This window comes from Aplysia californica, unplaced genomic scaffold, assembly GCF_000002075.1.
Source record: "Aplysia californica isolate F4 #8 unplaced genomic scaffold, AplCal3.0 scaffold00867, whole genome shotgun sequence".
Classification (NCBI taxonomy): Eukaryota; Metazoa; Mollusca; class Gastropoda; order Aplysiida; family Aplysiidae; genus Aplysia; species Aplysia californica.
Window position 1 is genome coordinate 93,745 of NW_004798137.1, and position 12,513 is coordinate 106,257.

The 12,513-nt window shown below is 41.2% G+C and overlaps 1 protein-coding gene across 1 annotated transcript in view; it reads right to left on the reverse strand.

The window, feature by feature from the left end:
• Positions 1-429: 429 nt before the first annotated feature.
• LOC101858526 (40S ribosomal protein S27-like) overlaps positions 430-12,513 on the reverse strand; it is a 12,739-nt gene continuing 655 nt past the window's right edge. The window contains exons 2-4 of the mRNA XM_005110232.3: positions 7,268-7,376; positions 4,957-5,067; positions 430-743 (exon numbers count right to left, since the gene is read on the reverse strand). Of these exons, the coding sequence (XP_005110289.1) occupies positions 715-743; positions 4,957-5,067; positions 7,268-7,376 (249 nt within the window). The 3' untranslated portion in view covers positions 430-714. The remainder of the gene's footprint in view (positions 744-4,956; positions 5,068-7,267; positions 7,377-12,513) is intronic.

Here is a 12,513-nt window from a genome sequence, read left to right on the forward strand (position 1 = left end):
GTCTTCCGTGTGATAAGAAAACAATGCTATTTTGGTAAATCAACCTTTTTTTAATTTATTTTCAAAATCCAGCGAGAAGAAGAGTTACCCGCGACATTTAGGTAATTCAGATAAAAGCAATTTCCAAAATTTGATGTTATTTTTATCACCAGGGTGCCCCAGCATCTAACCAACTGGGCCGCAACGTCTGTGGCCCATCGCCGATAAGTTTTGTATGATATATTATTGAAAGCAATATATCCTATCGGCAAAATATCAACTTTGGAACTATTTCACAAAATGAACTGCAGGTACCTTCTTTTTGCTGGATTTTGAAGACCACTAAGAAATAAATAAATAAACAAAAATAATTTTTTTAACTACCCACATGCCCCCCAGACAACACACAGAAAAAAAAAACAAGGGGAAAAAAAGCAACAAGCTCAACTGTTGTGGTAGCATATAAGTTAAGACTGGATTTATTTCCTCCAATCCTCAACAGGGAAAAAATGTTTCAACGCGTCACAAAGCATACAGGGTCCCAACAGCCTCAACCCCTCCGCGTGTGCTGCGGCTCCAACAGCCAGGGTGGTGGTCTCTCTCTCTTCTGTCCATCGTCCGTTTCCTTCCTTGTTCCCGGTCGGGCTACCGTCTGTCTGTCAGTGTGTTCGTCTCTCACTCCTCCCCCCCAGGCACGCATCTCGGCTCACACATACGCTGTCAATAAGGAGTTCTTCAGTGCTGCTTCTTCCTGAAAGAGCAGCCTGGGGAGACATCAAAATACAAAACTACGTAAGTCACATGGGAGGCATTTCTGTAATGGGAAGAGGTGGTGGTTTTAGTTTAGTTTTCGAAAGTATTTTACAACAACTGCAACACAAAAATAGATCAAATAAACGCAGAAGAGCAGCATAAGTATTACAAGAGAGTGACAAACACAGATTTAGATAAGACTAAAACAATTTTAAAAAATAAATAATAAACAGAAACCATAATGGAACACAAGATTCACAAGTTGTATCAGTCTTTTCGTGCAGAGCCAGCCACAAGTTCAGGCTGTTCTGTATAGCGAGAGAGACGTGGGGTGTGACCCACTTACTGTCCACAGTATAAACGGTTGTGAGAGCAACGGGACACGCTGACACAATAGCTGGACTGTGGGACATTATAGACGACAATATCTGTACTATTTTTTAACAACAAACAAACCAGGTCACAGGAAAATGTTCTCCCCCCCCAAAAAAAACCCACCTAGTCTAGCAAGTATATTGCAAAATCAGCAGAATGCGAAATTGAGCAACGATGCAGTTTTATATACAGGTACAAAGAAAATATCTATTGGAAAAAAAATTGGGACCTGAAAATCTGTTGTGTGTGTGTGCAAGACTTCTAAATGACAAGGTCTAAAAAAAATTTTTTAATTTAAAAAAAAAAGAGTAAAAGAACAAAGGAAAATGCCTGTTCACGCCACTATTCACGCCACATTCTACAGGGACATCTTTACACTAGCCTATCCAGTTATAGAAGAAAAAATGAGAAAGACAACGGGAAGTTTTACAACCCAAAAATAACAATTACATAACCAAAAAAACAAAATACCCTGGGCACCTCCAGACTACACCCCACAACGACAAGACAGTTTTAGTAAAGAGTTTTACGGCACTTGCAACACAATAAGGTCATATAAGTGCCGAAGATTAGAGGTGTTACAAGAGAGGAACAAACACAAAATAGAAGGAGGAGAGATCAGGACGATAGACGTTTGATAGGAAAGAAGAAGCAAACCACACCAGAGCACCCGCCAACCACCCACACGACAAGACAAAGAAAGCCATGTGTGCCCATAACATCTTATTATGACCACCACTAAAATAACAATCATAACCCCCAAATAGTAGTGCAAATTACAGCTAGCAAAATTATAAACAAAACGATACTTCTAAAATTAAAGAGCTCAAATACAAAAGTTGTATCTGTCTTTTCGTGCAGAGCCAGCCACAAGTTCAGGCTGTTCTGTATAGCGAGACAGACGTGGGGTGTGACCCACTTACTGTCCACAGTATAAACGGTTGTGAGAGCAACGGGACACGCTGACACAATAGCTGGACTGTGGGACGTTATAGACGACAATATCTGTACTATTTTAAATTTTTTTTTAAACACACAAACAAACCAGGTTACAGGAAAATGCTCCACAAAAAACACCTAGTCTAGCAAGTATAATATTGCAAAATCAGCAGAACATGACATTTTTCAACGCTACTGTTTTATATACAGGTACAAAGAAAATATCTACTAGAATAAAATTTGGGACCTGAAAATCTGTTCTATGTGTGCCCTAGACGGTATACTTCTAAATGACAAGGTCAAAAAAAAAGAACAGGAAAATGCCTGTGGAGGCACTATTCACGCCACATATTCTACAGGGACATCTGTACACTACACTATCTAGTTATACAAGAAAAAAAATTAGAAAAATAATAGAAGTTTTACAACCCAAAAAATAATTATATAACAAAAGCAAAACATCTTGGGCACTTCCAGACTACACCCCACAACGACAAGACAAAGAAAGCCATGTGTGCCCACGTGCCAATAACATCTTATTATGACCACCACTAAAATAACAATCATAACCCCCAAATTGTTGTACAAATTACAGCTAGCAAAATTATAAACAAAACAACGATACTTCTAAAATTAAAGAGCTCAAATACACAAGTTGTATCAGTCTTTTCGTGCAGAGCCAGCCACAAGTTCAGGCTGTTCTGTATAGCGAGACAGACGTGGGGTGTGACCCACTTACTGTCCACAGTATAAACGGTTGTGAGAGCAACGGGACACGCTGACACAATAGCTGGACTGTGGGACATTATAGACGACAATATCTGTACTTTTTTTTTTTAAACCTTACAGGAAAATGTTCTACAAAAAACACCTAGTCCAGCAAGTACATCGTAAAATTAGCAGAATGCAAAATTTTGCAATGTTACTGTTTTCATATGCAGGTACAAAGAAAATATCTATAAGAAAAAAACTGGGACCTGAAAATCTGTTGTATGTGTGCTAGATGGTATACTTTTGTAAATGACACGCTCTAAAAAATTATTTTTAAAAATTTAATTTTAAAAAGTAAAAGAACAAAGGAAAATGCCTGTTCACGCCACTATTCACGCCACATATTTTACAGGGACATCTTTACACTAGACTATCTAGTTAAAGAAGAAAAAAAAATGAGAAAGATTAGAAGTCTTACAACCCAAAAATAACATATAACAAAAACAAAACATCTTGGGCACTTCCAGATCGTACACCTCACTGAAATAACAATCATAATCCCAAAATTGTAGTAGAAATTACAGCGAACAAAATTATAAACATAACAATGATACTTCTTAATACACAAGTGCTGTTTGTATCAGTCTTTTCGTGCAGAGCCAGCCACAAGTTCAGGCTGTTCTGTATAGCGAGAGAGACGTGGGGTGTGACCCACTTACTGTCCACAGTATAAACGGTTGTGAGAGCAACGGGACACGCTGACACAATAGCTGGACTGTGGGACATTATAGATGACAATAGGTGGCGAAGAAAACTCAATGCAACAGAGCATCAGCTTCAAATAAACACAGGAGATGAGATTCAATGCCAGACAGACCTATTTTTTCTTTTAAAATCATTTTTCGTATGAGTCTTATGGCCCTCTAACAGGTTTTAGTAAGGTTTTACTGCGGCGCTCACAAGAGAATAAGGAATAAGGTTATGAGTCAAGAGGTGGGTGTCAACAGAGAAGTCGAAACGGAGAACCAGGCTTACTCTGCTCACCCCTTGCAACACAAATAGGTCATATATGTGGCGAATATAAGCAATGTTATATGATGCTAGAGAGTAATGCATAGAAAACGAGGAGGCGAGATACTGATGATGGATGTTTAACAGGAAAGAAGTAGGAGCAAATAACCCAAGAGCGCCCGCCAGCCACCCACAAAAACAAGCCAGACAACACAAACAGGTAAATACAAGTCAGTCCCTCACGGGGAGAATTATGGGAGAAATAAAAAACATAAAGATCAGCTTTATTCTTAATACAACGAAGGAAAAGGGTTTGACTGTTTGTAAAGAAAAGCACATTGACACAATAATGGCCAAGTGCTGGGGTAAATTAAAAGCAAGACAGACAGACAAACAACAGAGGGAAACTAAAAAATTTGGACCCACCAGTGGCACCCTCCAACCACTCACAAGAGAACACGGCTTGGTGCTAATGGTTATATTCTAACAAAAACGACAAAATGTGGGATTCAGAGCTGACATATGTGCACTGTAAACTTCTTAAAAACAAAACATTGTGAAAATCGTCTGTATGTATCTGTCTTTTCGTGCAGAGCCAGCCACAAGTTCAGGCTGTTCTGTATAGCGAGACAGACGTGGGGTGTGACCCACTTACTGTCCACAGTATAAACGGTTGTGAGAGCAATGGGACACGCTGACACAATAGCTGGACTGTGGATTCTCCCTTAAAAAATATAGCCCACGACTTCCATAGTTCTGTACTTTATGGACACAACAGAGAGGAAGTTAGAATGGATATCAGTGACAAGATTCCGGTGGCTAGCTAACCAGAGAAGACATAATTCTATCGCCATACTTATTTTATACCACAAAATATTTGAACACTAAGTCTGGTCTTATTGAGAAAAGAGAAACACACTGACAACGGTCATATAGTGCAGGAAAAGAGCATGGCAGAAGAAACAAAAACAAGAGAGAGAAAGAAAAGAAGTAGAATGTACTAGATTAGTAGCACCCTCCAACCACTTATGAGCACTAAGTCAAACCAAACAAGATCCCACAGCTGATTAGAACCCTTCTGAAACTGTCTTCTGCTGCATCAGATCATGGACAGACAAAAACTAACAAACAAACAAAACAAAACCCCATCATCAACTCACACACACACACACACACACACACACCCACCTTCTGTTAATCTGGCTTTGCCACCAGTAGGCTGGCACAGGACAGTAGAGCAACCAACGCACAGGACAACGGTCTGGGCATGGCTAAACACTGTGGTGATTTTGTAGCAGCCTGAGGACATAGCACAGAAACATGTCGTTGAAAGAGAAAATTATGGTACGAGAGAGAGAGAGAGAGGGAGGGAGAGAGAGAGAGAGAGAGAGAGAGAGAGAGAGAGAGAGAGAGACATACAGACAGAGGCCACTTTTCTCCTTGACAATGGGTGGCCGTCTTACACAGGTTCGACTATATAATTATATATATTTAAGTCACACAGGGTAACCATGACTGATTGAATGAGAACGATTTTGTATTCATTAACTGTAACTGTAAGGTTTCATTGGATTTTTAATTAACTGTAAGGTTTCATTGTAAAAACAAGAAATAGATGAGTAACATTGGCCAAGAGTTGTGTCCACTTAGAGTGGGAGGGAGGGTGGTGGTGGTTGGGTCAAACAAAAATAAAATAAAGTTCACAAAACCAAAAGGGGTTAATTCCGACTGTAACGTACAAAGAAAAGATTTATTATTCATAGCTGCCACTCAGGAATTTCAAAAAAAAAGGAGGAAATTCACGCAAAGAGGCGTACGTGCGTTCTAAGGCTGGAGTAAAACCAGTGAGATTCAGAGGCAACATATTGGAACATCAATGTTTTTGGAAGGGACAAATGTACTATTTGTTAACTATACTGAATTAAAAGGACCACCCCCCCCCCCTCCCCAAGTTGACCAACAAGACTGACCCAGTTTGGTGACTAAAAACCCAGTGTTTGTTGTTAACTATTGTCTCATAAAAAGATTTCTTTCACTCTTTCGACTTGTGCAACAATGTAGAGCAGTATTGGATTAAGGAGGCAACACCTTTGCCACTGTACTACAAGATTTCTGTAGATCGGTATAGCACCAAACACAAAGCGCAGCACCCGGCTTGTTCAATTTTCTAATGAACTTTTGAAGCCGCACAATGTCTGCTTCTTTCTCTAGCGGTGAAACTAGCGCTAGGCAGTAAAGTAAGTAGACACAGAAAGGAAGTAAGAAGCTACGGGCTGACAAGCGCAAGGCGCGTTTTCGTCCCACTCCCTGTTCGGAGTTTTCCGCGTGTAAAAAAAGTATTGCAATTTGCGACCGAGAACGGTCCAGCGGAGGAAGGAGGAAAGTAGCGGGAAAAGCTAGATGAAGCGGAGTTTCCGCTATTTAGCGGAAAAGTGGCAGCTATGATTATTCTTCAGCCACCCCAGGATTCACATTCCAGAATTTCAATTTTTTCCCTTCGTGAAAATCTCACAAGCTTACCAGATCATTTCCTTTTCATCAAATGAAAATGCTTTAAATGCCAAATGATCCGTTTGTTGTTAACAGCTTTTGTGAACTTTGTGGTCAACGTGAACTCCAGAGTGTTGTATGAACACGATTCTGAGCTAAACATCCACGCTCACGGGGCACCGAAGTAATGGGGTGGTGAGTGAGAGTCCAGCAAGTTTTGTGAAAGCAGGGAAAGAGACTCTCCGTTAATTTTTAATACTTTGGTATCGTTAATTTTTTTTGTAAAAATGGCGGACAATTCATGTTTACTAGTAGCGTTAAAAAGGATGTGGGTAATCTCATGGCAGGGGTAAACACAAGGAAGGACACCGGCAAAAGAGAGCGACCACAATGTCGACAAGCTTCTCCGCTGAAGCAAGCCAGTGTCGACGGAAACTGCATGCAGCCAAAAATGTAGGCCGATTGCTTTGACACGGACAAAAGTGACTGTGTAGTAAAATCATAGACTCTGCTTCGGTGCGGAAAAAGGGGAAAACGATGCTTGACAGACGCACACCACCTACATTTTAAAGCATGCAAAAACCTGAAGTGAAATTTTAAAGAGAAACGCTCACCCACCCCCAAAACTATAAGGGGGTAACCTGCAGGTTTAATGTGTAATATACGCACATCTGTGCGGAACAGGGAGACCTGTGAGGTGAGGGAAATTCGTGTAAAGTGTCTTTCTCACAGACAAAACATAAGGCCCAAGTCTGGAACCCTGAACCCACAATTCCGTTGTCAATTCACGAGGATATGTAAAAGGATAGATCTTGAAAAACTTGGCTGGATACTGTGTACCAGCGGAGCCCTTACCCACCAATTGCACCAACAAGTTCCAAATACAGTTAACATGAATAAAGCTTTTGAACGACCACCCAATGTACCCACATTCTGAGAGATCGGAAAACAGGCCACAAAATTTCAACAAAAACAAAAGCACAGAGAGTGAAAAATAGTAAAAACTCACCAGGGCATTTTACATCCATGAAATAGCTGTTGGGGCTCTGCACTAGTCGCTTCAGTTTGCATTTTCTCTTCTCTTCCTCCAGAGAGGGGTGCAGTAAATCTTTTGCCAACTGGAAAACAAGAAGAAAAGAGAAACCTGTGGCACTCAATTTTATTTATTTACATTTTTTAACTTTCCCAGAAAAGGCTAAATTCACCAAATCTAGAACACCACAACCAATGGGTTATAATAGTTTCTCCCAAAAACAGGCCTTTTCTGAGCAACCCAATGCAGTAAAAATGACGCCACTAACAAAAATTTCACCCACAACAAACCAACCCCACTACCATTAAAAGCATACATTGTCACTTGTAAAATCCCATCCATAAACGATTGAAAGCTGACAAGTCTATATATAGTTCCAGAATTAATGTAACTTCTTTCTGCATGCAACGCATTAACAAAAAAAAACTTTACTACGTCATTGCACCCAACACTACTAACAAAATATTCACACTCCTCTTTTCTTTTTAGGCTTGACAAAATCTGTACTGTCATTTTCCTAATCCAGTTTCACTTTCACAATCACCCATGTCTTAGCCATTGTCAATATTATCCTCACTATGCATGAGAAGTGGAACCCCCCCCCCCCCCAACATGGGAGGCAACACCTACTCCATTCTAACCTTCTTATCCTTACATTTACTATTTTTACAACTACAACTCGTCATCATTTGACTTCGCAAGTCAAACTGAAACAAAAACAATCCAATTTTTAAAGACAACTTCGAATCTAAATCTGAGAAATTTCTGCCTTTCGTAAGGCCTTCTGTGAACCAGATCTTGCAATTTTTCTTTAAATTGGCTAATTGGCTGAATTCCAGTTTCCTTTCACTTTGCAGAGTATTGGAGCTGCATTTTAAAAAATTATCAAATTCAGGGAGGGCTCCTGCAAAATTCATGTTCTTTTTCAACACAATATTGTGTAATAAATGAAGTCAAAAATAGAAGTAATCAGCTTCATTTTTATCAAATAGTTTACTTCTCAGTAACAGATACAGAAACTGAAAATGACATTATGACTGTAACCCCAGCCTTCCAACACATCCTCTGTATCATCACAATCTTCAATTACGGACATGTTTTGCGCTTTTGGTACCTACTACACTACACCATTGAGTCAATTGCCCTCACTTTTCCACCTGTGACGATTGTCGAATTGTGTCAAATATTTCCTGTGGAGATCCCAAAGACTCTCTACAACACTTCACAAACTTTGGAGATACCGCATGGAACAACATGTTGCGGAAGTGGCTTGACCCATTATCCATATCGACGTGTTTCGCACCCTAAAATTTCACACTTGTGGCTAACTGCAGCACGTCAGCCATGCTCTGGTGATGGAAGATCGCTAAGATCGTTGATGCCCACAACAGTAAGAACGCTGATGCTTGAAATTTAAACACGGTAAACGCAAAGACAATAAAGCGCGCGAAAATTGCCGTAATACGCAGAAGAGATAAGCAGCGGCACAGCATCGCATCATATCACATGACCGGTAGGCTACATCTCCTGGAAAAACATCGCGCCATGGTCGGTAGGCTGGTGATCTTGTAGTTCCATTCGTTAAAGTCCACAATCCATTTGTTTACATCCAGAGAAAATCCGGAAGCCTTGACCTTGATGACCAAATAGGCAACAAAAAGAACAGGGATGCAACCTCTGCAAAACATTCAATTATGGTAAAATTCAGGGGGGCATGTCCCCCCTGAACCCCCCTTCCATATTTTTTTTTTTAGGTCAGGGGGGCCCCCCCCCCCCCCACTCTTGACTCTTGGTCTTGGGGCCTAACCCGGCCAATAATAATTGGGGGGTGGGAACTACCGATAATAAAGTACCATTCTTTGCTTGAATTTTTATTTTCTGGCTTTGCTTTAGTGTTTCTTTCCAGTCTTACGTTTAGTTCACTCCTCAACGATTACCTGGCAATTCAGTCTCTGGCGTTCAGCTTTGGACTTTATATAATCTTTAAATTAACGAACGAAACTACAAAATCGCCGGTATATAGAAGATTCAGCGCTTTTTCGGTAGTTCCCACCCCGCATTTGTTATTCGCCGGTATTGGCCCCAAGAGTAGGGGGGTTTCAAAAATTCAGGGGGGCTTGCCTGACCTAATAAAAACATGGTGGGGGGTTTCAGGGGGGCATGCCCCCCTGAATTTTACCACAATTTAATGTTTTGCAGTTGTTAGGTTTGATATCTTAGCTTGCCGCGAATCAAACGTATATAGATCTAGATCTAGATGTAGGTCAAGCTCAATCAAATAAGGCCGGCACTATTTCTCCGAACGTTCGGGAAAATAAAGCTTGGCACTATTTCTCCGAACACTCTGAAATCACATCCTTTCTCGCAAATTTCGGATATTATATAGATCTATAATTATAGTATAAGCTTACCAAAGATTGTTCGTATACAATATGGTTCAAGCGGTCCAAAAAATGTCCGCAGTAAATATTTATATAAAGAAATGCTACAATTCCAAACAGTTTTTCGCCACAGATATGGCGTGTTGCCTATGAAGGGTGCTGCTCTTAAACGTAATGTGTTGTGTTCACTCGTGTGCTGTCTAGATCTAGATCTAGATCTACGGAGGGTTATTGATAACGACACATAGAACTGGCATCTGCGTTTGTCACTGCTGCGACCAATGTACTCAGCCTGTATTCAGTAACAGTTCAAAGTATACAAAAATAGAAACACAGGATCCATTCACTCCAGGGCTCATGAGTCGTTCGTCTCTTTCAGTTTCCCTCATTCATTCAATTCAGGCTCAATTCCCGTGTTCTCTCCCGCGGCTCATCCCTGTCCGCATGACTTTCTTCATACCCCACCCCCTCCCTCCAGGCACACACAAAGAAAATATCATTCTTTCCTTTGCACCCTGCGAACCATGGACAATAATATAGGCAAAACACTGCCTGAGCTGCATTCCTTTCTTTCGTGAGTTGTGGACCAGGCCAGGGGGTCGGTGTCGTCGTCTTGTCTTGTAGTTGCTGTCGCCTGTGGATACACTCGCACATTCTTCCTTTCACCCGCTCTTTCACTCACACTGTCTCTCCGTCCACAGCTCAGCTCGTCATACGTTCAAAAGTTGCCCACTGGTCATGTTTAGTTAGTGTGTGTACATGATGTGCATGATGGTGGTGGGTGTTACTGAAGGTTGTCTGTAGGCGGGCTTGCCATGCGGTGTTCCTTCCCAGACCAGAGGCCAGAGGCAGAATGAAAGTTGGCGCCGAACTCTCGCAATAAATAGACAAAAAATCACGAGACCGGAAGCCGGAAACCGTTCGGAGAAATAAAGATCGGCACTATTTCTCCGAACGTTCGGAGAAATAGTCACTTCGATCAAATAATGGGGGTGGGAACTACCGAAAAAGCGCCGAAGATTCTAGGCCTACACGATCTTTGGTGCCATGCAGTTGGCTTTGTTTACACCATGTAATCATGTGATCGGAGGGGTATCCTAATCTTACATCACACAGGATGGCCGTCTTACCTAAAAATAGTTTGCGTCATACGTTTAGTCGCATGTCACAGCAAACATCCGCCAAAGACCAAAACTTGCCATGACCCTAACATAACATCAAAAGAACTTTCTAAGTCTAAGCCAATAGATCTAGAAATCTAGAATCTAGTGATTAAAGTGCCTGGCCCCGCAGATTGATCTTATTGTGATCGAGTTATAACAATACAACATTGAATGACATCCAAGATTTCAGGACAGCCGGGAAGTGAACAAGAACCATCCAGAATCCAGTATCAGAACCAATTATTATGGCCGGCACTATTTCTCCGAACGTTCGGGAAAATAAAGCTAGGCACTATTTCTCCGAACGTTCGGGAAAATAAAGCTGGGCACTATTTCTCCGAACGTTCGGGAAAATAAAGCTGGGCACTATTTCTCCGAACACTCTGAAATCACATCCTTTCCCGCAAATTTCGGATATTATATAGATCTATAATTATAGTATAGGCCTACCAAAGATTGTTCGTATACAATATGGTTCAAGCGGTCCAAAAAATGTCCGCAGTAAATATTTATATAAAGAATGCTACAATTCCAAACAGTTTTTCGCTACAGATATGACGAGTTGCCTATGGAGGGTGCTGCTCTTAAACGTAATGTGTTATGTTCACTCGTGTGCTGTCTAGATCTAGATCTAGATCTACGGAGGGTTATTGATAACGACACATAGAACTATTTTAGAACTGGCATCTGCGGTGGTCACTGCCATGACCAATAATGTACCGACACTGGCAGGCCCCTTAAGGTGTGTGATTCCATAATTTACATGTAATATCCTCTCCTTAAAAAAAAAAAAATTACTCACATTTAGGGTTAAAACAGCCAATCTTCTTCGGACAGGTGGACACACGCCCTTATTTGTTAATGTTTGTTGTTTATCATGGGCTGTTCTAATTTTGATTTCATTCTGTTGTGAAACATTTCTTTTTCACGTTTTTACACTCATCTAAAAATATCTAGACTAGCTCTTGAAAATTGAAATAAATATAGACCCAAAAATTTGCTCCTGTGTGTGTGTGTGTATGTATGTGCGTGTGTGAGTGTGTCTGTGTGTGATAGTAAGTGTGTAAGTGGAGAGTGAGTGTGTGTGCGTTTGTTTTTCGGGCTTTATTTCAGCCTTCATTCAGTAACAGTTCAAAGTATACACAAATAGAAACACAGGATCCATTCACTCCAGGGCTCACGAGCCGTTCATCTTTTTCAGTTTCACTCATTCATTCAATTCCCGTGTTCTCTCCCGCGGCTCATCCCCGTCCGCATGGCTTTCACACCCCACCCCCTCCCTCCAGGCATACACAAAGAAAATCTCACTCATTCCCTTGCACCCTGCGAACCATGGACAATAATATAGGCAAAACACTGCCTAAGCTGCATTATTTTCGTTCGTGAGCTGTGGACCAGGCCAGGGGGGTCGGTGTCGTCGTCTTGTAGTTGCTGTCGCCTGTGGATACACTCGTTAATTCTTCCTTTCACCCGCTCTGTCACTCACACTGTCTCTCCATCCACAACTCAGCTCGTCATACGTTCAAAAGTTGCCCACTGATCATGTTTAGTTAGTGTGTGTATAAGTTTGTGTGTGTACATGTGCATGATGGTGGTGGGTGTGTGGTGGGTTTTACTGAAGGTTGTCTGTAGGCGGGCTTTCCATGCGGTGTTCCTTCCCCCAGACCAGAGGCAGAAT